This window comes from Microtus pennsylvanicus, chromosome 7 (genome assembly GCF_037038515.1).
Source record: "Microtus pennsylvanicus isolate mMicPen1 chromosome 7, mMicPen1.hap1, whole genome shotgun sequence".
In the NCBI taxonomy this organism is placed as follows: Eukaryota; Metazoa; Chordata; class Mammalia; order Rodentia; family Cricetidae; genus Microtus; species Microtus pennsylvanicus.
Window position 1 is genome coordinate 88531497 of NC_134585.1, and position 27763 is coordinate 88559259.

The 27763-nt window shown below is 43.4% G+C and overlaps 1 protein-coding gene across 1 annotated transcript in view; it reads right to left on the reverse strand.

The window, feature by feature from the left end:
* The window catches only part of Col25a1 (collagen type XXV alpha 1 chain), a 392115-nt gene extending 381813 nt beyond the window's left edge, over positions 1 to 10302 (reverse strand). Inside the window, exons 1-2 of the mRNA XM_075981333.1 lie at positions 9416 to 10302; positions 8364 to 8433 (exon numbers count right to left, since the gene is read on the reverse strand). Coding sequence (XP_075837448.1) covers positions 8364 to 8433; positions 9416 to 9712 — 367 coding nt within the window. The 5' untranslated portion in view covers positions 9713 to 10302. The remainder of the gene's footprint in view (positions 1 to 8363; positions 8434 to 9415) is intronic.
* Positions 10303 to 27763: the final 17461 nt, after the last annotated feature.

The window sequence follows — 27763 nt, forward strand, 5'->3', positions numbered from 1 at the left end:
GTAATGGTTTGGTTGTGTTTTCTTTGTAGCTTATGATGCCTTTATTTGGCATATGATCTTTCTAGCCTTCCTTACTTAATCACTGTCCCATCTTTGTGGTTTTCTGGATAGCTGACTTCTCTCATAAAGCAGCTAACTAAAAAATAAAATTTATCCTCTCATCTAGAATTCCTTGAAGTTCGCAGTTTGAGATTCATGCTATTAAGAAAAAAATTGCTCACCACTGACTTTTACAGTTCTACTGCGTGTCCTCCAAGACTGCTGGGGGAGGTGCTGTACTCAAACAACTGCCCATAACCTGCTGCTCATACAGGAACAACAGTGCTGATGGCAGCAGACACTCAGTTCAAAGGCAGGGAGAGGATCATCTATTTCCTTTCTGCAGTGCTTGTTACAGTGGGGCTAGAGACAGATGTATGCTCTCTCTGTGCATGGAATTGCAAATCTCACCCATGATTAGATAAAATACCGCTAATTTCTAGAGATTCTTACTGTCATTCGTGGAGTCTACAACCCATGTTAGTATGCAAATTCCAATGAATAGTCATGTCTGTTCAAACAATTTCTCTATGTAATTTAACTCCATCATTTCTAGGAAGGTTTCTCGTGTAGAATTCTGGAGATGAGTTCTGTGTTGACAAGTGCAGTAGATTTCTAAACAGAGCTGCCAGGGTAACACTGACCACAGGCACTTTCAGTAATTTTTCTAATAAGATCCCATGGAGTCCTAAAATTAGTTATGGAATATTACTTTATGCAAAGGTGTGTTGCATTTGTTAATACTGCATAAACATGCTTAAACAATGTAAAGATGTGTTGCTTTGCCTGCCTAAGGCACCTGATTGGCCAAATAAAAAGATAAAACAACCAATAGCTAGGCAATGGAGGGATAGGTGGGACTGGAGGGTAGAGAGAATATATAGGAGGAGACATCTAGGATAGAGAGAGAGGAGAGAAGGGAGATCAGGGAAGAATGAGGAGAATATGCCCAGGGCCAGAAGACAGGCAGCCACCAGACAGACAGACACAGAGTAGGACATACAGAATGAATAAAATGTAAAAAAAAAAAACCCTGAGGCAAAACATAGATGAAGAGAAATGATTAAAATAAAGAGCTAATTGGGACAAGCATAAGATAAGGTCACACATTCATAACTAATAATAAGTCTCTATATCATGATTTAGGAGCTGGCAAGTGACCCCAAAAAAGAGCCTGTTACAAAGATTCTTTGGAGACGCCCCAGGGACCCCATGAAGAAAATGGTGAGCAACAGAAAGTTTTTATTCTTATATTTAAAATGTGGAGACTAGAGAGGGAGCCCAGGGGCTAAGAATGTGCACCTTCTCTTGCAAAGAACCAGAGTTCAGTTCCCAGCACGGACACAAGGTAGGTCATGCCTCCTGTGACTTCAGTTCCAGGAGATATGACACAGTCTTCTGGTCTCTGTGGGCAGTCACATGTATGTGCACGCATGTGCACACATATGCACATGCACACACACTCATGAATAAATAAGTCATTTTTAAAATGGGCAGCACATTTAGTGTGTTTTACATGTATCAGGGTTTGCATAGGTTACATGTGTATGAGCATGTGTGTTATGTAAAGATGAGTCAGAAACAGTTTGTAGAACCTGAACTAAGCGTTGTGAAGAATGGCAGACATTCTTATAATACAGAAAACTGGCGCTCTTAAAAATCTAAATTATTAATAAATGAACATAATTTTAGCATTTCTAGCAACTAACGTCACTGTCTACTAAACATGCCCCTTTGGAAAAAAAAAAGATGATTTGATGATAGACCAAGGAATTAAATGTGAGGTAAAATCAGAAATATGTCAATTCTCACATGTTCAACTCAGGCTGAGGCGGACACTCCAGAGACAGAGACGTCAGAAGCATGACAGCAATCCCAAATTATTCTGGAGCCGATGAAATCTGAAGCTAAAACTCCCCATTTGACAACTTCAATTAAATTTGGTTCATTTTTTTTCTAAATATTAGAATACCAGCCCAAAGATCAGAGCTGTGAACCTATCTACTTAACAGTCAAACTCTGCCTAAAATAAACGCGAAATTGGGGGCTAGCAACACAGCTCAGTTAATAGGGTGTTTTCTAATATACATCACACAAAACCAAATGTAATCTCAAATGTAATAAAGATACTTCAAATCTTAGAGAGATTTCTTCCTTCCTCCACTAATCTTTTTTGTTGCAAACAGAGGTCAAGGAATGGATGTCCGCAATGGATGTAACTGGAAAAGGAGACTGCAGAATGGGCTATGGGTGTCGGGGGAGGGGGGCTGGTATTCAACTCAGTTCCTCCTCCTTGTGGTCACTAAGAGGAGGTGCTTGCTCTTGGTGTCACTTCTCCAAGGAATTCTATCCTCCAGTGACCTACAGAATAGTCATTTGAAGGAATTAGAACACCAGGGAGAAGTGCTCACTTCTAACTCCTCAGAGAGTTTCCTTTAGCATCCCACGCTTAGCATTTACTCCTTTATAAAGCCACATTTTAAGCAGGTTTTTTTTTCCTATGTAGAACTGCAGAACAAATCCCAAAAGATACCAATAAATATCCATGTCTGGAAATCAGGCATTTGAGCAAACCGCAGTCTGTTCTAAACACAAATTAGGGGGAGGGGTGAAGAGCGTTAAATATTGCGGGACGTAAAACCATGGCACAAAATTTCACCCATATCGGCAAACCGAGGAGGGTGGGGATGCCTCTGTGTTTAAACCAGACTGACTCACGCCTTGTTTTCACATTCTCGGCTTCCATCAAACTACCAAGTAATGTTTATAAAGGCGTAGGAGGGAACGAAAACACTTCTTTTCATGGTCATTCTTGGACGGCTTCCACTCCAGATAGCAGGCTGAGGCGACTTGGGTAAGTGTCTAGGCGATGACTCTGGGGCAGGAAACGCCCACTCCCTCCCTCCTCTCCCACCCCATGTAGAGCATTCTGGTCCTGATTCTGGCACGTCTCCTTGCACGCTCCCCTCTACCTAATCTTGATGCTGATCAAACATTCCTTCTCCATTCCCAGACCTAAGCCTGCCAGTCAGACTCTGACGTCATCAGCAGCGTGTGGTTGCTTCTGCACAATGACAAAGCAGTTGGAAGCAGAGTAAGTCACTGCAGCCCTAAGAGAGGACATGTTCCTAAATCTCGCAAGAATGAGCAAGAGCGAACTGGACTCTGTGAAGAACTGATACCTTTCTCTCTGATAACTCCTCGAAACACTAAGAAAAAGAATACAAAGAAACAGCCTGTCCGCTTATAGACAAGAGCAGAAAACAAGAAGTTCAACACCAGATTTGTCCTTGGTCCTTTGACTGGGGCATTTTGCCAGCTGTCACTACAAGACCAACTGAAAGTGCCACACCCAAACTGTTGTTCTCATCAGACCCAAAACAATTTAACATGAATGCCTGGAGGCACTGGCATGTCACGCTGTGTTGTTTCGCCTTACAAGAGAAGAATGTCTGTCATTCTCATTAAATAATATTTAAGCATTTGCATTTATGGTCTACACACTGCTTCTGCTGCTCCTTTATATGACTAAGAGCTATGCATTATGACTCTTCCTTAACGTACTCCATTTGTTATACAGACTCTTTTTTAAAAGGGTTGGGGTATAGCCTAGATGAAATATTGGTAAGAGATAGTTTTCTATACTTTATCTAAGAAAGGCAATCTAAGGGTTCTTCTGAAACCACGGGAAATGATGTCCTTCAGCCAGACACCTGTGTCTGTCTCAATTACAGTTAAGAACAGGAGGTTCCTCAATTTGTTTACACATACTCCTGCTTCATATATAACCATTTCTGTAGAGGTGGAAGGAATTCAGGGACCTCAGAGAATATCAACTGGTCTAAACCTCTTCTGTTTGGCTGTCTGCCCACCCCCATTCGCTATCAGCTTATCCATAGAAGCTCTTTCACAAACATCCCTGACTTATCCATACTTTTATGCAAGTCACCAAGAGCGAACCCAAGACAAAATTCTGTCCACAGAATGAGCCAACTGATTCTCTCATCTTAAGATTAAGTTTTACAGAGGCCAAGACACAAATGCCAGCCCGATCTTCCAGGCCCCACTACTGCTAAGTCAACTGCTCTGCTAACCAGAGCTGTGATGGAGATTTTTTTGGTTCATTATCCTGGAGTTTCTCCAAAGCAAAACCTTTCTAAAATAAAGCTTCTCTCGAGTTCACGAGTGAAGTAAATGTAAGCTGTCAGAAGACGAAAATGATAAAACTAGACTGCAGTGGATGGGGGCCCAAATATAAATTTATCACAGACCTTAAAATGGACAAAATATAAATGATACCTCAGTAAAGCTACTAAAAATAAGTCTGAAAATGAGTCAGATAGGTAAGCTATCTATAAATATCTGATACCGAAACTTCAAAGATACTTTTGACTATCCCATGCCCAAGTAAGCCCCAGTCCTGTGGACTTCAGCCCCCACTTCACCTAAAATGCCCAAAATTCTCCCTGTAGTGTTGATAAAAATAACTTAAGAGACGAATGTAAATATCTGTAAAGAACCAAATGTTACTGGTACAGCAACAAGAGAAACTCAAGTATGATTATCTGTGTGGATGATCTACATACATATCTGCACAATTAACCATAGTTCTAGTTCAAAGCTTGATGTTAGACACTGGGCTCCGAGCAAGCATCTCAAAGATTCTTTCCCACCTATATCATGTAACTCTGTGAACTAGAATTAGATAACAGAGAAAATAACAGGCTTAAGGGTCTGGCTCGGCGGTGTAGCTTATTGGTGAAATGTTTGTAGAGCATTGAGACAAAAAGGTAACAACACACACCCACAAAAACATCAGATTGTTTACAAATACCATCTCCCTATGAGAAAGGCTTCTGTGTGTGCATGCGTGTGCATGTGTGTGCAAATGTGTGTGTGTACACATGCATATGTGTGTGCTTGAATGTGTGTGTCTATATGTGTGTATGTGTGTGCGCATGTGTGTGTACGTGTGTGTGTGCTGTTTTCAGATGAGGAAGTGGAACATATTTGGTTCTTTAATTCAACCAAGGTCAAGGTCACCCATTATCAGTAGCAGATCCAGAATTCCAGTCCAGAGATATTCTGCTCTGAAAGTTCATTGTCTGTGCCTCATTAGATCTTGGACTTCCCATTCCCTCAGATACACACATGAACCCTCACCTTGGCTTTAGTATATTAACTATTTTCCCCAGCTTCCTCATCTATAAAAGCAGATTGCTTGCAGTTGACTCTCCAAGTTGCTATGAAAATCAGAGTACATCTCTTATATTTAAAAACTATTCTATAAACAGCTCATCGTTCTCCCAATACCCCCTTCCTGTGAGAAAAGCAAACCAAGCAGCTTCAACTGTTATTACTTCCTGACAGCCCACCTGGAGAAACCCGGCACAAACCGTGGCCTAGCAAGAGCACTTGGATTGAATACAAACAACACAGCATTGCTTTTTCGCGGCCAGCCTTTGGCTCTGTTACTGAGACTGTCAACAAGAGTGTCAACTTCAAGGGGTGGGCATCTGTCCACAGGAACTGAGCTGAGGTCACAGACTTGTCTAGCCCTGTCCTGCCAACCGCTGTCATTGTGACTACTCTCAGCCAGTGACCCACAGCTAGGGCCACCCCAGGCGGGAAGCGCTGTGTCCCCTTCTAGTCCTTGGCTGGCCCGCTCATCCCCTAAGACATCTCACTGACCATACTTCACAATCGTTCTCTCCAGGATGTAGCGTCTTTATTTTTAGAACGCCTGATGATCATCCAAGCAGAAGGGCGTGCTTCCAGTACAGTGATGATCTGGTTCTGTGCACTGGAAGGTACACACACCTTCCAAGTGTTACTGCTCCAGAAGCCAGGGAAAAACTGATGTGATGTGGGGCTCTAGTGGTGATGAGGAGGTAAAGCAGCTGTTCCAGAGAGCCAACCCAGGCCCTGGGGGGAGGAGGGGAAGCCTAGGAAATCCCATTCAAATTCTCGTGTTATAATGAAAAACGCTCCAGTGTAATCTTCCAAGATAACATAAGTCCAACTCTAAATGCGGTAGCTTTCTCCCAGATCCAATGATAATTAGGTTGCATTAGACATCACGAGCGGTGACGTCTTCCCGGAAAATAGAATGCGGGCTATAGACATCACTTCTCAGCACTGTACCAAACTCAGTAAGAATTCAGCGAATTAAACACTAACTGCTTTACACAGAGCTAACAGAAGCACTGCGTACCAAAAGGTCTGGACTCTAAGGGGTGAGCTCAGTGACTCTCAGTACCAGGTGTCTTAGAAGTTAAATCCCAAGCGGTGATGAGGTGGCTGTGTTTAATCCTCTGCTGGAAATGTGGCTTCCTTAGATATCTGACTTCTGGGTCTGCACCAACTCAAAACAACTAAGAACAAAAGCTACATGTTCAAATGCTAGCTCCTTCTCGACCTTCTTCTAACATAAGAGGTAACTTCAATGTTCAAATATTCATATATATTTTTCACATATAATATAAATTTACAAATATTTACATATTATATACTTACTATTACTATATATAATATATAACATATATGCATTTCCCCTGTGTACTGGCGGCGGGGGGGGGTGGCCTAGGGTCTCACAAATGCTAGGCTAGTGTTCTAAAGCTCAGCTATATCAGGTATCCAAACTTTTTTTTTGCAGGCTTTTGATTTTAAGAATGTATTTAAGTTATAGCCCAGGTAGGCACTGAACTCTTGCTCAACCTTTTGCATAGCTGGAATAGAGGTCTTCACCATCATTCCAGCAGTGTTTTCCTAACTGAAAGCTTTTATTTGAAAAAAATACAATCCCAGTATGGTGAACAGTGTAATTGGATGCATAATTGCTGTGCCGTAGGACTAGTGAGGTGGCTCAGGGGGTAAAGGCACTTGTCACCAAGCCCGATGGCCTGGCTTTGATACCTGGGATTCACTTGGTGGAATTACAAAGTTAAATCCAGCAAGCTTTCCTCTGACTTCCATACACATGAGGACACACATTTGCACACACGTGCGCGCACGCACACACACAAAATGTAATTTGTAAAAAAGTTTTTTTTAAACGTATATGTTATACAACCCAGTGTTCATATTTTAAACTGATGTGTAAAAGATAGCAACTGTGTTGACTGTGTCAAACACATTTAGGATATTAAGGAGATAAAGGAACTAGCCTTTTCATATACAGTCATGTACTTCTTAACAGGGAGAATTGTGTTAGACAATTTCATACACTGCACTTCATAACCTGGAATGACTATAATATCAGTACATGATGTAATCCTATAAGACCTCTCTGTCCTACACTCTGTGATCTCTCATTGAACAAATGCAACTAGGCAATAACTATCTACATAAATAAGTATCACATTCTTGAACATTATACAAAATGTGAAAAGTCACTTAAATGCCTGATAAAAGAAACTAAATGCTCATAAATGAATACAGCGTTTATCTGAGAAAACATTAACACTCGTGGGGTTTGATGACCATCATCCAAGATCTTTTAAATTGCTAAATCTACAGATAAATGCTGAGTCTCAGAGATCTGTGAAAGGAATTACAATTACCCTGGCTAGATGGGGTGTGGGGTGCTACTCACTGATACCTCTCTTCCCCCTCCTCTTAGGTACCGCCATTAACATAGTTCCCTAAAACTGCACACAGATGCCGTAAAAACATAAGGACCCATCCTGAAAGGCCATTGAGAGTGCAATCGTTTGTAATGGGAGTTCGAGATAAAGAATATTCTTAGCATTGTCTTCTGCTGTGGGGGCAAGACAGGGAGCCTCTTTGATAGGACAGAATACAAGCCAGTGAGGAACGATAGGTGATTTGCATGTATAGCTATATACCAAAGGCAGGCAACAAACCTGCCATGATGTAGCATTAGACACCAGGGATTTCAGAATCTAAGAGTTTGCAGACATTTTCACACACATATGCACAAAAAGTGACATTATTTAATAATATCATGGGAGACTTCCAATCTATGACTCTAAGAACTCTGTCTTTGTATATCATCTTATCTATATTATCCATGTTGGTCATATCTAGCTTTCTCGTTTTACAATAGCAGACCTTAGTATCCTGCACAAAATAATAGTGTGGGGGGGGTGGCCCTCTTTTGAACTGAGACATGTTGGTTTTATTAAAGCACGTTGGGCCTGCATTCTTTCTTTACTATTATTACAGGTAGAATTGACAGCACAAGACCTTGTGTGTGTGTGTGTGTGTGTGTGTGTGTGTGTGTGTGTGTGTGTGTGCTCGTGCATGCGTGTGCGTGCTTGTTCAGCTGTGGAGGAAACACTGTTAAACGAGGTCTGTTTTACCTGCTGGGCAATTGCACTCTGAAGGTGCCTCTCTGGCGATCCTTATTTTAGCCATGTGTTCATAGGATTTCTGTGGGAAAAGCAGAGGTATTAGCACAATCATCAGTAGCACTGACGAGAACTGGACTCTTAGGGACTCTCTGGCTACATGCCTGATTTCCCAGCATTCGATAGCTTGCATAAGGAATATTTACATACGTACTTGGACACTAATCAAAAAGTAACCATATCCAAGTCCTAAAATAAGACAGTGACCACTGAAGTGGTAGCAGGATTGCAGGGTTTGGCTAATATCTTTCTCGAGTCTCCACCACCTTCTCATCCGACCCAAACATAGGCAGTCAATGCAAAACCTGGCAGTGGAACACCGCAGGTCTGAAGATAAGGTGGGTCAATAGCGCACTTGTGAGTAGCAACTGCTAAACAGCCTCTCTATTGGAAGTAAATTCCTCAAAAAAGCCCCTAACTTGCGTTGAATCGAGCCTTGAAGATAATGTGTTTCCTTTCAACTCTCAGCGTTAATGGCTCGGCTTTCTTCAATACCTGCACAGCATCCTTTGCCAAATAGAAAACTTTTTAAGTGTCCGAACATGGAAAGATTCGAAGGGTGAAATTTATGACTTTGAATCTGTATAGAATTGTTTCACTTGAAAGTGATTATCGTTTGTATATTAATAATACTTTCTAACCTTTACCTGGGAAGGCGATAGGAGATCTTATGTCTCTAACGAATATTCTCCGTAGAACTGAGAGACAAGAGGCCCCAGAAAACTAAAAGAAATGAAATGCTCGACCCCACACTCCCACTACCCAGGCCACCCTTCCCTCTTTTAGACCTCCATACATGTTTAGCATGCAAGAACTGCGGGAGAGTGAGGGAAGGGTTCAGCTACATATCTATCAATATTCAAGCTTCTTAAGACACACTCCATACTCGGTACCCACAGTCAAACCAATTATGCAGCCAGTAAGGGCTGAAGTTAGCCCTGCACGCCGGACTCACACCTGTGCCAAACAGTATCCACGTGCAAAATACCCCCAACCTTTCACACCTGAGCCAAGAGACGCTCCACTTTCTCCTGAACCATAGCCTTCAGCTCATCCATGATTTCAGGCAGCGGACGAAAGGAAGGGGTTCCTTTGGCAGATTCAAGAGCGGCAATCCTCGCCTGGAGGTCGTTGGTTTTCACCCCCAGATACAAGCAAAACACCACCGCAACCACTGACAAGAGGGTCGCCAGGGCCGCGCACGAGGCCATGGTGCCGGCACAACGCTGTCCCAAGGGGCGCGGATCTTCTGATCCAGGTTCTCGTCCCCCTCCTTTTCCTGCAAGCTTCTTCACCAACATCGTGGCGGGATCGCCAGTCTCCGCTACGCCTTCCACCCTCTACCTCCTCCAATAATCTTAGAAGGAGAGGAAGGGCCGATTCCTCCAAAGTTCAGTCCCTGCGGATGCACAACTAGTTGGTGGAGTCGGAGCCCCGGGTCGGAGGTGGACCTGAGATTGGCTCGGCGTCCGGATCAGCAGCTGTGGACCATTCTGCTGATTCTCCCCTTCCAGCTGAGAGTAAAGAGGACCCTACGGCCGGGGGTTGTGTGGCGCCGGGGGTCACAGCTAAAAATCAAACCCACCAGGGCAGCTCTTCTGACCCCGCAAGATCCGACACCTCCTTAGTGGTCCCCCGCGCAAAGGCGCAGGGTTCGCGGGTCTCTCTCCCTGCTCCGACCTGTTGCGTCTGCCTGCCTATCTCTACCTATTCTGGGGCTTTCCACGGGCCGACCTGTCTCCCACCTGGATCAGTTCAAGGCCGAAAAGAAAAAGAAATGCAGAGGGACGCGGCGAGAGCGCGGTCCCCGAGAGGTAGCAGAGGGATAGAGGAGAGAGAAGAACCGAACGACCCAAGCAGCAATCGCGAGCCGCGAGGCCCCAGAAGTAGCTCCGCAGCCTCGCGTGTGCGAGCCTTAAATACCCCGGGATGCTCGTGTGTGAGACAGTGCGCGCGCGCCTCGAGCACAGACCGCCCCCTCCCGCAGGAGCCTCCTTATTAGCATAATATATTCACCTTCGCCCAGCCCGCTGGACCCACGAGAGGGCGGGAGCGCGGGTGGGAGCGGAGCGGGAGGTTTCTATTAGCATAATATATGCAAATACTTCAGCAGCCACCGTGATTGGCGAGGAGCTTGGAGACCCTTCCCCTCCCGCCACCGTGTAACTTCAGCGTCCCCTAAGGCCACCTCTCCGGCCTTAGCCAGGGGCCGAATCGAGGTCTGCTGCTCAGAGCGAGTTATACTGGCTTAGCCCAGCGCCCCCTCTTTATTTGGGTTAAAAAATGGAGGAATGGCCTCCTGGAGGGGAGAACGGGAGCAGAACGCTCCAGCTCTCCAGATCCTCACTCAAAAAGCAGCCGCAGGAGCTCCTCCATCTGACCCTAAAGCGACGTTTTCCCTCCTCCTTCAGCTCTTTCCCACATGCCCAGAGGTAAAGTGTCTGGCTGACGTCTGCAGGGTACCTTCCCCACTTCCCTTCCTTCCCACGCCTTGCAGCAGATTCTCCAAGCGACAGGGGAAGCTTTCTCGCCCCTCCCCCGTTTCCTCTTGTCTTGATGCTTTTCCCCCCAGCTCTGGGTTCCTACTCTATACTAGGGTGCTAATGTGTTTTCCTGATTCTCTGGTTTGTGGGATTGAAAGGGGGAGTGCTTGAGGCACACACGTTTCTCCGGATTTAAGAAAGAGCAAAGAATGAAGTCAATTTTTCCTCTTCCTTGACTCTCAGTTTGCTCTTCCCTCTGGATCAAATTACAAAGTCTTTAATGGGATTCTTCACCCCCCCCCCCCCCATTGATAACAAGTAGCATTTTTGCATCCAATTGACTTGGGAGAACAAAATAACCCTTAACTCTAACCTCCGAAAGACCTTCCTCATTACCTTCTCATCTTCTCATCAATTCCTTCCATATTCCACTTAACCTCCACTGCTTAGTTTGTTTGTTTGGTGGGTGGTGGTGCTGCTGCTGCTGGTGTTTAGCAAACCTTTTTTTGGCCAGGCCTCTCAATGTTTGCTCACCCCTTGAGTCCTGTATTACGTTATCTTTCCTCCTAAGTATACTCTCCCCAGTAGAATTCCTATTTATCATATTTTAGCTACTGAACAATAAATGTATATACCGAACCCAAACCTCCTGAGTCTCGAATCACACAGCCAACCATTCGACATTCATAGATCACTAACAATTACAACTTAACCTATGTTATTCCTCCAAGCTCTGCTCATTCCCCATTTTCCTGCTCAGTAGCAGGACTGACTTCTCACCCTCCTCTCCATGCTACCCTAAATTCCTTCAATGCCCCCGTCATCCTTAGACTGTAAACCTTAGTGTCTCAGACATCCCCGCCTTGTCCCTGCCATCTTACCAAATGCATTGCTCATGCTGTCCCTCTACAGACCAGTTTCTAGAAATATGCAAAGAGAATAAAGGTCTTTCAGTTCAGACAGGCACAGTTTTCCATTCCGATGCCAATTTTCCATTTTCCATTCTGATGCCAACAGAAGGGCACACAGTTCTTATGGATGATGTCGTGTTCTGTGGAGGTTGGCCGTGAGAGGGTCCTTCAGCATCTCTCCTAAGCTCTTAGAATGATCGGAACTCACTGGAGAGATGGAGTTGGAATTCTGTGGATTTGAGGCCTTTATCCAGAGGATTAGGTTTGCTTTATGTCTCTGGTGGGCGTGATATCTCAGAAACGTGCCAGCCATTAGCACTAAGATTTCAAGACCCAGAAGGTTCTCTGTATCAAGCTCAAAGAATGCATGGATCAACAAGGCTGTGTGCTCTGAGCCATGTTGTTGTTCTATAGAGTTGACAGAGCATTGTTACTTTGACTTCTGCATGGAGAAAGATACAAGAAAAGGTTAAAAGAGCTCTAAAAATTCTATGGTTCTGCTGACACCAATTTGCCTATGACTCGTATCAGTACCAAACAGCTGGTTGATGATCAGGACTATGATGCAAAGAAGAATACTGTGCAAATGTATACAAAACACACACACACACACACACACACGGGGGTGGGGGTAGGTGCATGCCCCAAGTTCCAAAGTCTGTAAGTGGCCAAATATTTGTAGATGAAGTTAAGGATCTTAAGATGGAAAGATTTTCTATGTAACCATAAAGGTCCTTATAAAACAGAAGCAGAGTTTCAGAGGGAGAAGAGATAAGTCAACAGGAACAGGGGTTCTGGGTGCAAATACTGTCTTTGAAGATGGAAGAGGGCCTCTATTCTAGAAGCAAGGAATAAAGTGGGTTCTCCGCTACAACATTCAAAGGAAAGCAGCCCAGGCAACACCTGGAACTGAGGAACTCTGACCACCAGAACTGTAATTACTGGTTTGTTTTGTTTTAGCTTGCTAAGTTTGTAGTTATATGTTCTGATGACAAAATAACAATAATCAAAATCACAAGGAAACAGTCTCTATCTGTACAGACAGCATCAGAAGTTGCCCTGGACCCACCCTAAGGCCTAAAAGGCTAAGAAGTCATACGATACTGAATCCCTACACCCCAAGGATTTATGTGTTGTCTACACACTGGTGTATTGCCTAAGAAAAACTCAAAAATTCCTACATCCCAAGGATTTGTGCAAAATAAATGTGTTCTTTTTTTTGATGCCTCATGAAATGAGACAATAACAGTCACTCTCCTCCTTGTTCCTATTGACAGAACCAAGAGGCTCACCCAGAACTCGTATAACCGCTGGAATTGCCGACACCAATCTTCAGGTCATCGGGTATGAGGAACAAATCAGACCTCTGACCCACAGGCGTGGCGGAAAGATAAAATGAAAAGGAAAATGACTGAGAGCAAAAGCAATAAAACAGAAGGAATGGGTTGGGTGAACAATGAGTTACTTTATAATTTAAGAAGGTATGATCTATTCCAAGCCTCAAGCAGCTGATTGATAGTGTGTGTAACGCATAGAAGTAAGAAATCTGCACATATTTCAAATGAGAACTGCTCACACATATTTAGAAAGATCATTGACATATGAGAGTTGCTTGGATAATCCTATATTTTTCATGCGGGTATAATTACATTCTTTTATAAAAGACTTTAGTTTGGGTTTAAAATACCTTTCAACATCATTAACTCTTGAGACTAAATTTCTAGAACCCTGGCTTTGGCCACTGTTGCCAGCAAATCTATCCCGCCGGAGCACACACACCCGGAGATTCCTGCCTTTCTCTGTACACCCGCACCACCTGTTGTAACCTCTAAGTGTCTTAATAAAGAAAATGATGGAATAAATTGCGCATGGCATCACGTGCCTCTCTTAAAAACTTCAGAGGAGAGCATGGGCCCACACGGTCACCTCGCAGGAAGGCAGCTTCACAAAGAGAGCAGAGCAAGCTGGAGAGAGTTGAGAGGACCGAAGCTTACAAGACACTGTTCCTCTCGAGCCAGGCAAGTTTCAATAAATCACAAACAAATTATAAATATCTTTCAGGGCAGACCAGTAGAAAAGACGTACTTGGCTCCGAGTGACAGCTGAAAAATTCCCTTTCAGGCAGATCAAGGAACTGATCCCATTTGCACAAGCCCGGTTAAGCAAGGGGCTTACAGCTGTATGAAGCCAATAATCTGGCCGGTGCATACCCTGTCGGTTCCCTGGGCTCTGTGAAGCCAGTGTTCACTTTGTTGTTTCGTCACGTTTGGAGGGAGGGAATTCTCTTCTTAAAGTTTAAATCGCCACGTATTAAACCTACCTGATGGATTTTTCTCCCAAACTCACCAGTTACGTTGCTGAGGAAAGAAGAGCGCGTGTTTTGTCAAACTTACTAACTCATCTTTTTCATGCGATACCATAGAACAGACATGCTCGTGTCATTGAGTCAGCCCACAGCTGAGAGCCCAGAAACCAAGGACATGACCCAGTCTTGACAATTAATAGTGAGAGGCTGAGAATAAACGACTTAGCTTCTTTGTAGTTGGGTTTTCCCCATCTATAAAATAAGGATAATAATTCACTAACCATGAGGATCTTAGACTAGGAGAAAACGCATGCAGAGGCACAACATAATGGTAGGCATTACGTGCAGCAGACGCTTTGGTTCTTATTGACACTCTTATTCTTCGCATTTGAAAGCGCCAGTGTACCTAACCACACACACTGGTAGGCAAGAGCAATACCCAGGCTTACTCTGATTTTTTCATTCCTATACCACGATTTCAGTCCTACTTCAGTTTAAAAGAACAGGGTAGCCTCAGGCCCACCTTCCAGTTGTTGGATTATTTGAGATATTCCCTGTGCTGAAAAACTCTTGGTATATCTATCATACATCACTTTTGATCTGTTGCACCTAGTCTAGAACTTCATACAAATAAAAGCATGCATTATATGTTCTAAAATATCTGGAATCTTTGCTCAACATGGTCTTGGAATTTACCCATGGTTTTGGGACTTACCCTTTTATATGATATAGCATTTTCTTTTCAATTGTTGTTTTTACACTTTTTCTGTTAACTTGTCAGTAAGCACTTGAATTGTTTCTAATATTTTTCTATGTGGTTAATCTATGAGCATTTATCCATGTATCTTGTTTATTCTGTGTATTTTAAAAGTATAAATAATCATTTCGTGTATAAGTAAAAAATTCGCTAAGACTGCTTGCAAAGAACAAGCTGGGAATAGAGCAGACAGCTCTATTCAGACAGCAAACTATTTTACAGTGCACAGTCATCAACACAATCCACTACTGCGCAGGGTCAGAAATTAAACCAGAGAGCAGAAATAAGAAAGCCTGAAGACAGGCCTGCCCAGGAACAACCTGTTACAGTGGCAGAGAAGGTACCCTACAGAGCAATGAGAAAAAGAGAGTTCTCCATTAATTATCCTGCATACAGGAAGAAAAGGAAATCGAATCCTTTCTTCAAGGAATATGTACCTATTAAGCAGAGAAAGTTTATAAACATAAATGATAATCATATAAAATATCTAGAAGATAGCAGGAAAATATCTTTGTGATCTTTTTTTAAGGCAGGGTTTTCTAAACAAGACACATGAGCAACTAGCCATGGAGGGAGTGACTGACAAACTAAAATAATAAATTTAAGACTCCTACTTTTAGGTTTTGGAGGTGGGGGTATCAAGACAGGATTTTTCTGTGTAGCTTTGGCTGTCCTGGAACTTGCTCTGTAGACCAGGCTGGCCTTGAACTCAGAAGTCCACCTGCCTCTGCCTCCTGAGTGCTGAAATTAAAGGGTGTGTCACCACCACCTGACTAGTTTTTTTAGAAAGACTGGAAATGAGTAAAATGATAAACGATAGAATTAAAGAAAGATATTTACAAAACATAGAAGCAGAAGAAAAAAAACCTATCATCCAAAACATGAAAAAAAAAAACCACTCAGAAAAGCGAAGCTATGACAAGAACAATGTGGGAAATTGGAGCTCTCACCCACATTGAATGGGAATTTGCAGAAGCACTTTAGAAAACTGTCGAACACAATCTGGAAAAACCAACACGCAAAGCATTGTGGGAAGTGTTTGGAAGGAGTAGCAAAAGTCTGAGAACCTAGAACAGTCTGGTAAGTAGATTCCTGGTGGTCTTAAGTGGAGGCTTTAGGTGAAGGGTGGCGAGGAAGACATCACTGTGGAGAGGTGAACATTGTAACTCTGCAGCCTGTAGAAACAAAGAAAGGAAACAAGACCTAAGATTTCCATTCAGAGTACTGAAGGTACCGATACAATATCAATACAACCAATACCAATATAACCAATACCGGCTGTCTACAGTAAATATAAAAGGAAGTCACTAAATAAAAGAATGGCTGTTAGAGAGAAGGAAGCTAAGAACTGCTGGGATTAAAGTTCCCAGGTCCTACAACTAATAGTAACAATAAGAACCGACTTTTGAGTTCAGGAGGAGAGGAAAAGAGGGCGCCACTATGGGGTTAGGGGGAAATCTGGTGCTAGGCAAATTCCCAAGAATCCACAAGAAGAATGACTCCAGCTAAGACTCTTAGCAGCAAAGGAGAGAGTGCCCGAACTGCCATCCCCGTGTAATCAGGGTGGTGAATACCCCAACTATCATCATAGCACCTTCATCCAGTAACTGATGGAACCAGAGGCAGAGATCCACATCCAAGCTCCAGGTGAAGCTCCAGAAATCCAGTCGAAGAGAGGAAGAAGAGAATATATGAGCAAGGGAGGTCAAGATCATGATGGAGAAGTCTACAGCGACAGCTGAACCAAGCTCAGGAACTCTAGACCGACAGCTGTAGAGTCTCCATGGGACCAAACCAGGCCCTCCATATATGGGAGTCAGTGGTGAAGATTGGACTATCTGAGGGGCCCCTGGCAGAAGGACCAGGATCTATCTCTGGTGCATAAACTAGCCTATTGGAGCCCATTCCCTATGGTAGAATGCCATGCTCAGCCTTAATGCGGGGGGGGGGGAGGCTTGGTCCTGCTCCAACTTAATGTGCCAGACTTTGTTGACTCCCATGAGAGCCTTTACCCATTGAGAAGAGAGGAGAGACAAGGTGGGGGAGGGCAGGAGAGAGGTGAGGGGAAACTGGTTGGAATATAAAATGAAATTTAAAAAAATAAATAATTTTCTTTTTTTTTTTAGAAAGAGAGAAATGCTTTTGAAGCTGGACATGGTGACATATGCCTGAAATCTAAGCTATTTCACAGGCTGAGGCAGGAAGAGCACAGATTTGAGGTTAGCCTGGGCAACTTGGTGAGTTCATGACAAAATGGAAAAGAAAAACGCAGGAAAGACTTAGGAACAAAATCAAATCTGGAGCCTTTCCATAAACAAACAAACAAATAAAAAAAAATCCCTGAGAAAATGAAGTGGGGAGGCCTTTCTTCAGAACCGAGAAGAGTCTTTCTTGATGCCTCAGAAAACTGCCTAGTTCACAGAACTCCCAGGAAGCTTACCTCCTGTCCCTCAGATGGCTCAGCCAAAGTCCAAGGCAGAGCGGCTTACCCCAGGAAAGCAAATGCCAATGAGACACATTGTGAGGCTGACAGTTCCCTAAGAAAACTCTGTTAACAAAAGTCCTACAGCTGAAAGGACTGGGGGTGGGGGGCAAGAGACTTTTCCAGCTAAACCTCTACATCCAGGAAGCATCTGGAAAAAAACTGTGGAGCTGCAAAGACAAGCTATCTTTCATGGGAAGAAAGAAAGCTTGGCACACAGGGGAAAGGGAAGGTCAGAAGGCAGAGCCAAGAGCTACAGAAACATCGTTCCCAGGAAAGAACAGGCCTCAGTCCTCACCAACGCACTAGAACGTTTGCTCATTTGGGTTCCTCCTTCGGGCCTCTCCGTCTTCATGTAGCCTTTTTACGCCTCATCTTCTCACGTGGCGTCTCTGCCACGTATCCGGGAACAGGGTCAGGGCACAGTGTTGTTTCCACAGAATGCCAGAGATTGAAGCAAGCCACGCGGCTACCCCTTCAAAGAAGAGGACTAGGCAGACACAGATGCAGGTGCTGGAATCCCCTGGGGACCATCAACATGACGAACAACCACAGAAAGGAAGTAGAGTCCCAAGTATGAGAGACAAGGAAGCGATGCTCAGACAAACGGTTGGTAGATCCCAGGAGATCTGCGGTGGGTAGGACCTGCGCGGCAGGATATGAGATGGGAGGTTGCAGGTATAAGAGAGGGATGCCTCATAAAACATGATCACAATGGTTGGTGACAGCAAAGCCTAGGTGAGCACTCCTCAGCCCTGGTGGCATATTAAACACCGATGTCACAGCCTCTCAGATCGTCGCACAAGGTTGGAAGTGGTCTGTCATTAATTGGGAGCTAATTCTAATGTGGAGCTCACTCCTGAGACCCGCTACTCTATAAAATGACCTTAGACATAAATGGTTAAAATGAACAATAAGGCGTTATTGTTGAGAACAGAGATAAAGAAAAATACACATCACACTGCAATCACCGTCTCTATGAACACTGAAACCTGAACAAATGTTTTGAGAGAAGTATTGTGGCAAACACCCAGACTTCCAGTTTGTTCAGAGCCAACCGGAAGGAATATGGAAATATAGTTAGAAAACATATTTGTGGGGGAAACTTTCAGAATTTTAGTGAAAATAATATAAAGAGACCATGACTGGGACAACTGGCTATATAGATACTAGAGAATAAACTTGGCTCCTGTTTCATAACCCAATGTGAAATTAACCCAAAGTAATCAATAAGTAAAGAACTCAAATTGCAAAGTACTTAAAGGTGGGGGGTCTGGAGAGATGGCTCAGAGGTTAAGAACACTGGCTGCTCTTCCAGAGGTCCTGAGTTCAATTCCTAGCAATCATATGGAGGCTCACAACCATCTGTAATGAGATCTGGCGCCTCTTCTGGCCAGGAGGCATACATGCAGACAGGACACTATATACATAATAAATAAATAAATAAATCTTTTTTAAAAAAAAATAAGTGGTGGCTGTTATTCTGGAGGACCTGAGTTTGACTCCCAGCACCTATATGGTGGTTCAAGTTCATGCCAATAGAGCTCACACATACATGCAGACAAAACATTCATAGGTATAAAAACAAAATAATAAAAGTATTTTCAAAATTTCAAATTTTCAAAATTCTGTTTTGGCTAGTGTTTTCTTAGATTCGACATCAATCAAACAACCAATAAAAGGGAAAAACTGGATAAATTGACCTTTATCAAAGTTAAGACCTTTTATACTCCAAAGACTGTCAACTGAAACAACCTTCGAAGTGTGAGTGAAGGTCCAAAAGCATGTCTCTGAGGAGGCACCTGCATCTAGAAAAACACCATGAGTTCCAAAGCCTACATAACAAAAGCACAACCCAATTTTAAAATGGACACAGAGGGGCTAGAAAAGTGGCTTAGAGGTTAACAGCACTTGCGGCTCTTCCAGAGGACACAGATTCAAATCCCAGCACCCATTTGGAGTCTTACAAGGATCTGTAAGCCAAGTTCTGAGAGATCAGACACCCTCTCCCAGATCCTATGGGTACTGCACACACATGGTACACATACATACAGACAGACAAAATAATTAATATGAATTAAAATAAATGAATCATTTATTAAAGGATTTAATCTTTGAAGTTTAAAGAATTAAATCTTTGAAAAAACATTTAGGTATGGGACTAAAGAGATGTCCTAGCAGTTAAGATCACTGGCTGTCCTTCCAAAGAACCTGGGTTTAACTCCCAACACCACATGACAGCTCACAGTTGTCTGTAACTCTAATTTCCGGAGATCTGACGTCCTCTTGTGGCCTCTGTGGGCCCCAGGCATGCAAGTGGTACACAGACATATATGCAAACAAAACACGCATACACATAAAATGATCCTTTTATTATTTTTTAAATAGGCACAAAATTTGAACAGACATTACCCCCAATGAAGATACACAGGCAGTTAGAAGTATAAAATATCCATTGACTGGACAGAAATGTAAAACAAAATTGCAATAGAATCCATTTTCACACCCACTATAATTCCTATGGACAAAAAGATGTATCATTGCCACCCAGCGTCAGAGTCCGGGCTGATAAAACAAAACGCTGCAGAATAAATAGCCCGAAAGCAGCAATTCCATCTCCTTCTGTTGCCTCACATGGCAGAAGGGGCCATGGGATACCTCTGGGATCTCTTTTACAAGAAGGGAAATCCAACCATGAGGCGTTTTCCCTCCCGACGTAATTGCGAAGAGACTCACCTCCCAATACCACCACCCAGATCAAACTCTGATCCTGCGTGACCCAGCAGTGCGCTCCCCAGGTGTATACCCAAAAGAATCGAAAACAAAAATCTCACGTCTACACAAGAATGTGCACATGTGTTTTTATAACAGCGACATTCACAGTAACTAATCAGTGGAAACAGTGCAAATGGCCATCAAGCGACAAATGAATGAATAAGATACAGGATGTCCACTCAATGGGAGTTATTAAACCATAATAGAGAATGAAGAACTTTACATACAATGTTTCTTTGGGGAGTTTTTTGTTTCTTAAAATATTTTTTAAATTAAATATAGTAATGATTGCACGGCCCTACGAATGTAGGAAAAACATTGGCCAATACAATTTAAAGTGATCTTTTTATAGTATATGAGTTATATCCCAGTGAAACTATTCCAAGATAATACACAATATATTATTTTTTGTGAATAAATTGTAGTTTTATTTATTTTTTTGAGAAAAAAAAAGTTTCCGCCTCCTCCCAGCCTCCCATTTCCCTCCCCCTCCTCCCGCCCTTCTCCCCCTCCCTCCACTCCTCTCCATCTCCCTCTCCAGTCCAAAGAGCAGTCAGGGTTCCCTGCCCTGTGGAAAGTCCACGGTCCTCCCCACTCCATCCAGGTCTAGGAAGGTGAACATCCAAACTGGCTAGGCTCCCACAAAGCCAGAACATGAAGTAGGATCAAAACCCCATGCCATTGTCCTTGGCTTCTCATCAGCCCTCATTGTTCGCCATGTTCAGAGAGTCCAGTTTTATCCCATGCTTTTTCAGTCACAGTCCAGCTGGCCTTGGTGAGCTCCCAATAGCTCAGCCCCACTGTCTCAGTGGGTGGGTGTACCCCTCACGGTCCTGACTTCCTTGCTCATGTTCTCTCTCCTTCTGCTCCTCATTGGGACCTTGGGAGCTCAGTCCGATGCTCCCACAATATATTATTTAAAATACAAGGCTAACTATAGTAAACAAAACTTGGATACATTTGGCAGTTCCTTTAAAAAGTTAAATGTTAAGCCAGGTGGTGGTGGTGTACGCCTTTAATTCCAGCACTTGGGAGTCAGAAGCAGGCAGATCTCTGTGAGTTCAAGGCCAGCCTGGTCTTCAGAACTAGTTCCAGGACAGCTAGCTAGGGCTGTTACCTAGGAACCCTGTCTTGAAAAAAAATGTTAAATTGTCTTATAATCCAGCAATTCTACTCCTAGATATATCCTTAAGAGAGACCGAAATATATGTAAGACTGCAAGGAAGTTTTCATTAATATTTATTCCAGCATTATTATATTACACGAAAAAAAGGGAAAAACCAAACCAAAGACCCATCAATGAATGGATGGGTAAAGAAAAAATGCTCTATCTAAATAACATGTAATAGTGTTCAGACATAGAAATGCTGGCAAGCTTTCAAACCTAGATGAATCTCAAAAACATTGTGCCAAGTGAAAAGGCCAGACCCAAAGGGCCACATGTCACGAGACTATTTCTTATACCGTCTCTAGAATAGGCAGGTCTACAGGAACAGAGAACTGATTGGTAGTTACCAGGGGATGGGGGAGAAGAAGTAGAGAGAGATGACTTATGGGCATGAGGCCACTCCTCTGCATTGATGAAACATTTTGGAACTAGAAAGAGGTGATAACTGTGCAGAATTGGTAGCATATGATAGGACTCTGAATTATGTAACTTTATAATTGTTAGCTGTGTGTCATGGGACTTCTATCTCAATTCAAAATTTCTGACTATAAAATATCTACTTATTCCAGCTATCCAACAACATAAGTTAGGAAGCTAAATCATAGTAACAGATTTTTAAATGTCCTAATTTGGTTAGATATATAATATGCAATCAATTTATAGCAGCACTTCTCAACCTTCCTAACGCTGCAACTCTTTAATGCACTTCCTCATGTTGTGGTGACCCCCAACTATAAAATTATTTCATTGCTACTTTGAAACTGTAATTTTGCTACTGTGGTGAATTATAATGTAAATATCAGATATGCAGGATATCTGATCCCTGTGAAAGGGTCGTATGAACCCTCAAAGGGGTCATGATTCCCAGGTTGAGAATCACTGGTTTATAGCTTCTCGAGGAAAGAATTTTAAGACAGATCGTACTCATTTCCCCCAATAGGCTGTATTTGACATGCTCTCCTGACCCTAAAGCGACTGTTATTAAAGACAGAAACGCTTTGTGTGAGATGCATGTTGATGTTGGTGATCTGAGGTCTCACTTCAGTCCTTTTCTACAATTAGTGGGGTGTTAGCTAATTGTTAATGGATTGCACTGGTTCTTACTCCTGCTTCTGTTGTCTGCATCTAAAATGTCATTCAGAAAACTCCTCAAAGCAAGTAGCATTGGACAGACAACTTTTGTGAAATATCAGTTTAAAATGTGTCAATCCATTTATGCTGTGAGATATTTGTGCAAGGATGCGTTGCTTCCCTTTTATGTTGCATTTGTTTAACTCTGTAAAGCTGTGGTACTTTGTCTGCCTAAAACACCTGACTGGTCTAACAAGGAGCTGAATGGCCATTAACTGGGCAGGAGAGGGATAGGTGGAGCGGCCTGACAGAGAAAATAAATAAGAGAAATCTAGGCTGGAAAGAAGGGGGAGGAACAAGAAAAGGAGGAGAGGAGGATGCCAGGGACCAGCCACCCAGCTACACAGCAAGCCGCAGAGTAAGAAGGAACGAGAGATTGTAGAATAAAGAAAGATAAAAAGCCTGAAGACAAAATGTAGATGAAAAGTGTGGTAGTTTAAGTTAGGAAAGCTGGCTAGAAACAAGCTCCTCTAAGATTGGGCGTTCATAAGTAGGAATAAGACACTGTGTATTTATTTGGGAGCTGGGTGGCAGGACCGCAAAGAGGTAAAAAAAAAAAACTACAGAAACCTTTGCAAATGGCTAGGGCATAACATCAGACAGATTTAGGCAGTGGACGGTGGATAAACACCCAGGCAGACAGTGTATTGTAACTACCACGTAAACTATGTCTTCCAAGTCACCCTCTTTATAGGCCTCCATTAAATGTCCGGCACCTGAATAGGAATCTCTCTTTGACTTGGGAATCCAGGATGTATGTATAAGAATTGTGGTAGGTACAGCTTTGTCACTGTGACCAGGCTACACTCCTGTTGCCATAGTAACAAATCCATTCTAGATAGCCTCACACAGCTGACTTCACAGAGTTCCTAGGATGACTAGTAGTTTGTTACTTTTCAACAACCTGCTCGGAGGCCTAAACCCAAGCACCATGTGGGGTCTTGTGACACCCAATCTCAAGCACGACCTCTATCTCACCTTGTCGTTTCTCACCTTTACTCACAACATACCAACATCACACAGTACACACACCAACATACACACATACAAACATCACACAGTACACTCACCAACATACACACATACCAACATCACACACACACATACACACACCATAATCATACACACATCAGCGTTACACATACCAACATCACACACATACACACACCAACATCACACACACACATACACAAACCAACATACACACACCAATATACACACACACCTACATTACACACACACACATACACACACTAACATCATAATGCATCAATGTCACACATACCAACATCACACACACACACACACACACACACACACACTGGTGCCTCTCTGGAATGTAGGAAGGCATACAACAGCGGTGAAATATGCCTTTTATAAAGTAGGCCTGAAAAAAAGCTTATGGAGGCTCCAGGAAATGGACTCTGACACCATTTGTAGGATCCCACTGCCTAGACCCCTGGGCATCGCTGGCATGGAGAAGCGCTACAGAGAAACTGGGTGAGTTTGTGCCCTTCGCCCAGTGGAGAGGCACGACTGGAGGGGTCCAAATAGAACCCTGGAAAGACCAGGCCCAGAGTATAAGCAAGTCTGATAGACTCAGGCCTGATGTCCAACCCTCTTTCTCCAGCTTTAAACAGCTCTTTCTCCAGCTTTAAACGGCTGAAGAACCGTTTCTCTTCGAATCTCCTTCATTAGAATGAGGTATGAGGAAAGGGAGCTGAACCGGAAAGACTGGTCAGTATCTTGTTGCGGGAGAAAAGGGTATGGCACGTGAGTTTTCTGCCCTCATGTGTCTGACTTCTGAGATGCCCAAGGCCTCTGCAATAAGGCTTACTAGGGTGTCAATGTATGATAGAATGTTTCCCCTTAGTCTCAAGACAATTTTTTACCATCTTCTTAGATCTTGGGTATTATTAATAAAATGTCTTCTGTATTTCCCCAGCCATGAAAGGCTTTAAAAAAAAAAGTTGAACTGAATTGCAATCAACTGTCACTGAAAACAGAAATCTCAAAATCACCTTGAGATATGTGGGGTTTGGGGAATCGAGCCTGGGGAGTGGACCCCAAATGAAGCATCGAGTCTCCTTTGTTGAGCTTCGAAGTGCATTCCTCAACACACATTGTCTCACTGGTACCTGATGAACACTGCACCTTGTCAAGCATCATAGGAAGCCACCGAGAGGGTGCAGACAGACGAAAAATGCAGGGGTACCCTTAAGACCATCTGATCCTAAGAACGAGGTGAGTGGGTGCACATTTAAAAAAAAAATAGTAGGAGATGAACATAGTGAACACAGCTTTTATCCCAGAACTCAGGAGGCAGAGGCGGCAAATCTCTGAGATATAGGTAATGTAGCCAGGGCTGCACTAAGAACCTCTGTCCTGAAAAACAGAACAAAACTAAATGAATACAAACAAGAGTTAGGAGAGATGGAGTACAGAAAATGAACAGAGCCTGCAAGCATCCAGACAGCCTCGAAACTGAAACAGAGATGTCATGTTTTGCAAGGACTATAAATCAAAGGCCTGAAAATCGCAGGCCACAGACTGGAGTCAACCCACAGAAGAGTTTGGTTTGGCCCACACAACAGCTTTAAAAATAGGAGATTTCCCATTAAAAAAAAAAAACAGATTTCCATCTTCTGTAAGTCAGAAGTCCTGGCAAGTGTCCTTCTTGCCAACTGGCAAGCCTCAGCCAGAGCTGAGCTGAGCAGCCTCCTCAGGGAGGGCCTCATTTTTTTTTTCAAGTCACCACCTTCCCCATCAGGCCCCCCTCAAACTCCCCACATCCCTCACACCCAGTATGGGTCACTTTCCAAATCTAATGAAAAGCACTGTATAAGTGTAGCTTTCTAGCCCTTCCCCTTGGAACCAGGATACTAAGATTGTGTGTGTTATTACACATCCTCACAGCCCTCCTATACACAGCTCACCCCATTTCCCTAGAGGAGGCCTCACCACCACCTTCGCTCACTTGAGCGTCCTCCGCAAGCGCATTTAAGTGTATGGCCTCTGTGTGCTCACTCTGTCCCTCACTCAGTAGGGTCAGCAGGAGAGCCAGCCCCTGGAACACCCTTCCCAACAGTTTTTCTTCCAGACGCCCCGGAGAGAAGCCACAAGAGTTTTGTGTCAGAGCAGGGTTCAGGCATTGTGTCTTGGCCGTCATGGTGTATGTTGGGTTCTGAATATCGGGTTCTCATATTGCTCCTCCAGTCTTTGGGGTACATTCAATCCTCTGAAGCTGACCGTTCAACACTCAAGGAAAATTTGCAGTTCAGCCCGGAGGCACAGTAGGAGTAGGTGCTATGGTATAGGAGACAGGCAGGCCTGGCTGGAGCATCACACCAGGATCCGAGCATTGTGAAGGGTCTTCAGTTAACTGGTCAGTCACTGGAGGAAGAACTTCTGGAACCATGGGAAGACCAGAAAGGCTTTGCTCATGGGGGTTAATAATTAGAATCAACTCTACACTATGCTGACGTCACCACAGCTCCTGCGATTCTAGCAATGAACTCTGTCCTTTTATCTGTTGGACCTTTCATCAGGACCATCAAGAGGAGTCCCTTACAGCAGACGGTCAGGAAATAGAATAATCCATCTGGCCATGATAGTACACATCTATAACCTGAAGGCGTAAGTCACAAACAATCCCACAGCAGTTTGGAATTATGATTAATAAGGTGGTATTTATTTAAAGGGGAAAAAACCTACAGATCACCGTCCCTGACAACAGCCTTCTGCACAATCAGGAAGGAGTCTAGTCGCTGGAAGTGGAGCAGGAAGTGAGAGCAAGGTGGGAAGAGGCCGCTTTTTTAAAGAGAGAGACCATGCCCCAAAGAGCTGGTATCTCAGCGGCTATTGGCGGGAGGAGCGGAAGGACCTCCCGCAACAATAACCTGTTGTTGGAGACTGCTCATTCCTGCCTGGACATGAATAATCACACAGAAACTGTATTAATTACAATACCGTTTGTTCAATGGCTTATGCATACTTCTAGCTAACTCTTACATCTTAATTAACCCATTTCTGTGAATCACCTTTAGGCTGTGGCCTACCAGTAAGGTTCTGGTGGGCAGCTGGTGTCTTTTGCCTTCAGCAGCTACATGGCATCTCCCTGATTCTGCCTACTTTCTCTCTATATCTCTGTTCTGATTTCCTGCCTGGTTTTACTCTATTAAGCCATTGGCCAAAAAAGGCTTCTTTAATAGCCATTGGTAATAAAACATAAACATAGCATACAGAGGGAAATCCCACATCAATAACCCTGTACTCCAAAGGTAGAGACAGGAAGGTCATGAGATCAAGACCAGCCTGGAGACACACAAGAAGATTCTGTCTCAAAAGGAAGTCAGATTAAACTGACTTTGAATTGTGGTTATTCCTCACCGCTAAGTGCCTTTTCTTCTAAGTTTCAAGGCAGGTATACAGATTAATCTAGATAATAAATATGAGGTTTGATACATATCAAGTACACAATAACTATTAGAGTTTTTAATGTATTTTGTTTTATTGGTATTTGCCTACTTGTATGTCTTTGTGAGGGTGCTGGATCCTAGAGTTACAAATAGTTATGAACTGCCATATGGGTGCCGGGAACTGAACCCAGGTCCTCTGGAAGAGCAGCCAGTGCTCTGAACCGCTGAGCTGTCTCTCCAGCACCATAGTTTTTATTACCACTGTACTTTATGTAGTACCATAGACTAACTGTTTGCACTCCCTCAAAAGCCATCTGTTGAAACCCTAACCCTCAGAATGACAATATTAGAGTGGGGTCTTTAGGGAGTTATAGGGGCAATGGAACAGAGACTCCATAAGAGGCCTCAGAGACCTACCTCTTGCTCTATGTGATAACACACCAAGACCAGAGAGCCAGCCATACCCAGGCAGTGAATACTGCAGAAACTTAATTTTGAACTCTCTTCTAGGAGAGAGAAATCAGTACTCCTGCTTACAATTAACGAATCACTAAGAATCACATGCTGGGATTTCTGTCCATCCTTTTCATAACCCTGCAACAATGAGAAACACGGGATGAGCGGGTGGGCACACTGTCACAGCCTGATCTACATGGAGAGGTCAGGCTATGGTTTGGAAAATTGGGAGGTGCATGGTTCCATAGGACTATGACTTAGGAATAAAGGTGAGCATTGCCGTTTTCTTCTTTAGTCTTTTCAGAGACTCGCTGTCTCCAGGATTTAAATCCTGAAGGAGAGTCCTCTAAACTCCAGCAGGGCTTAGCCGGCCAGTCTGCATACTTTGTGACCCACAGCTCACAGCTCAGCTTGGGTATGTATCCTAGCCTCCCTGCATCTGATCTTGGCTTAACCTGGTTGATAT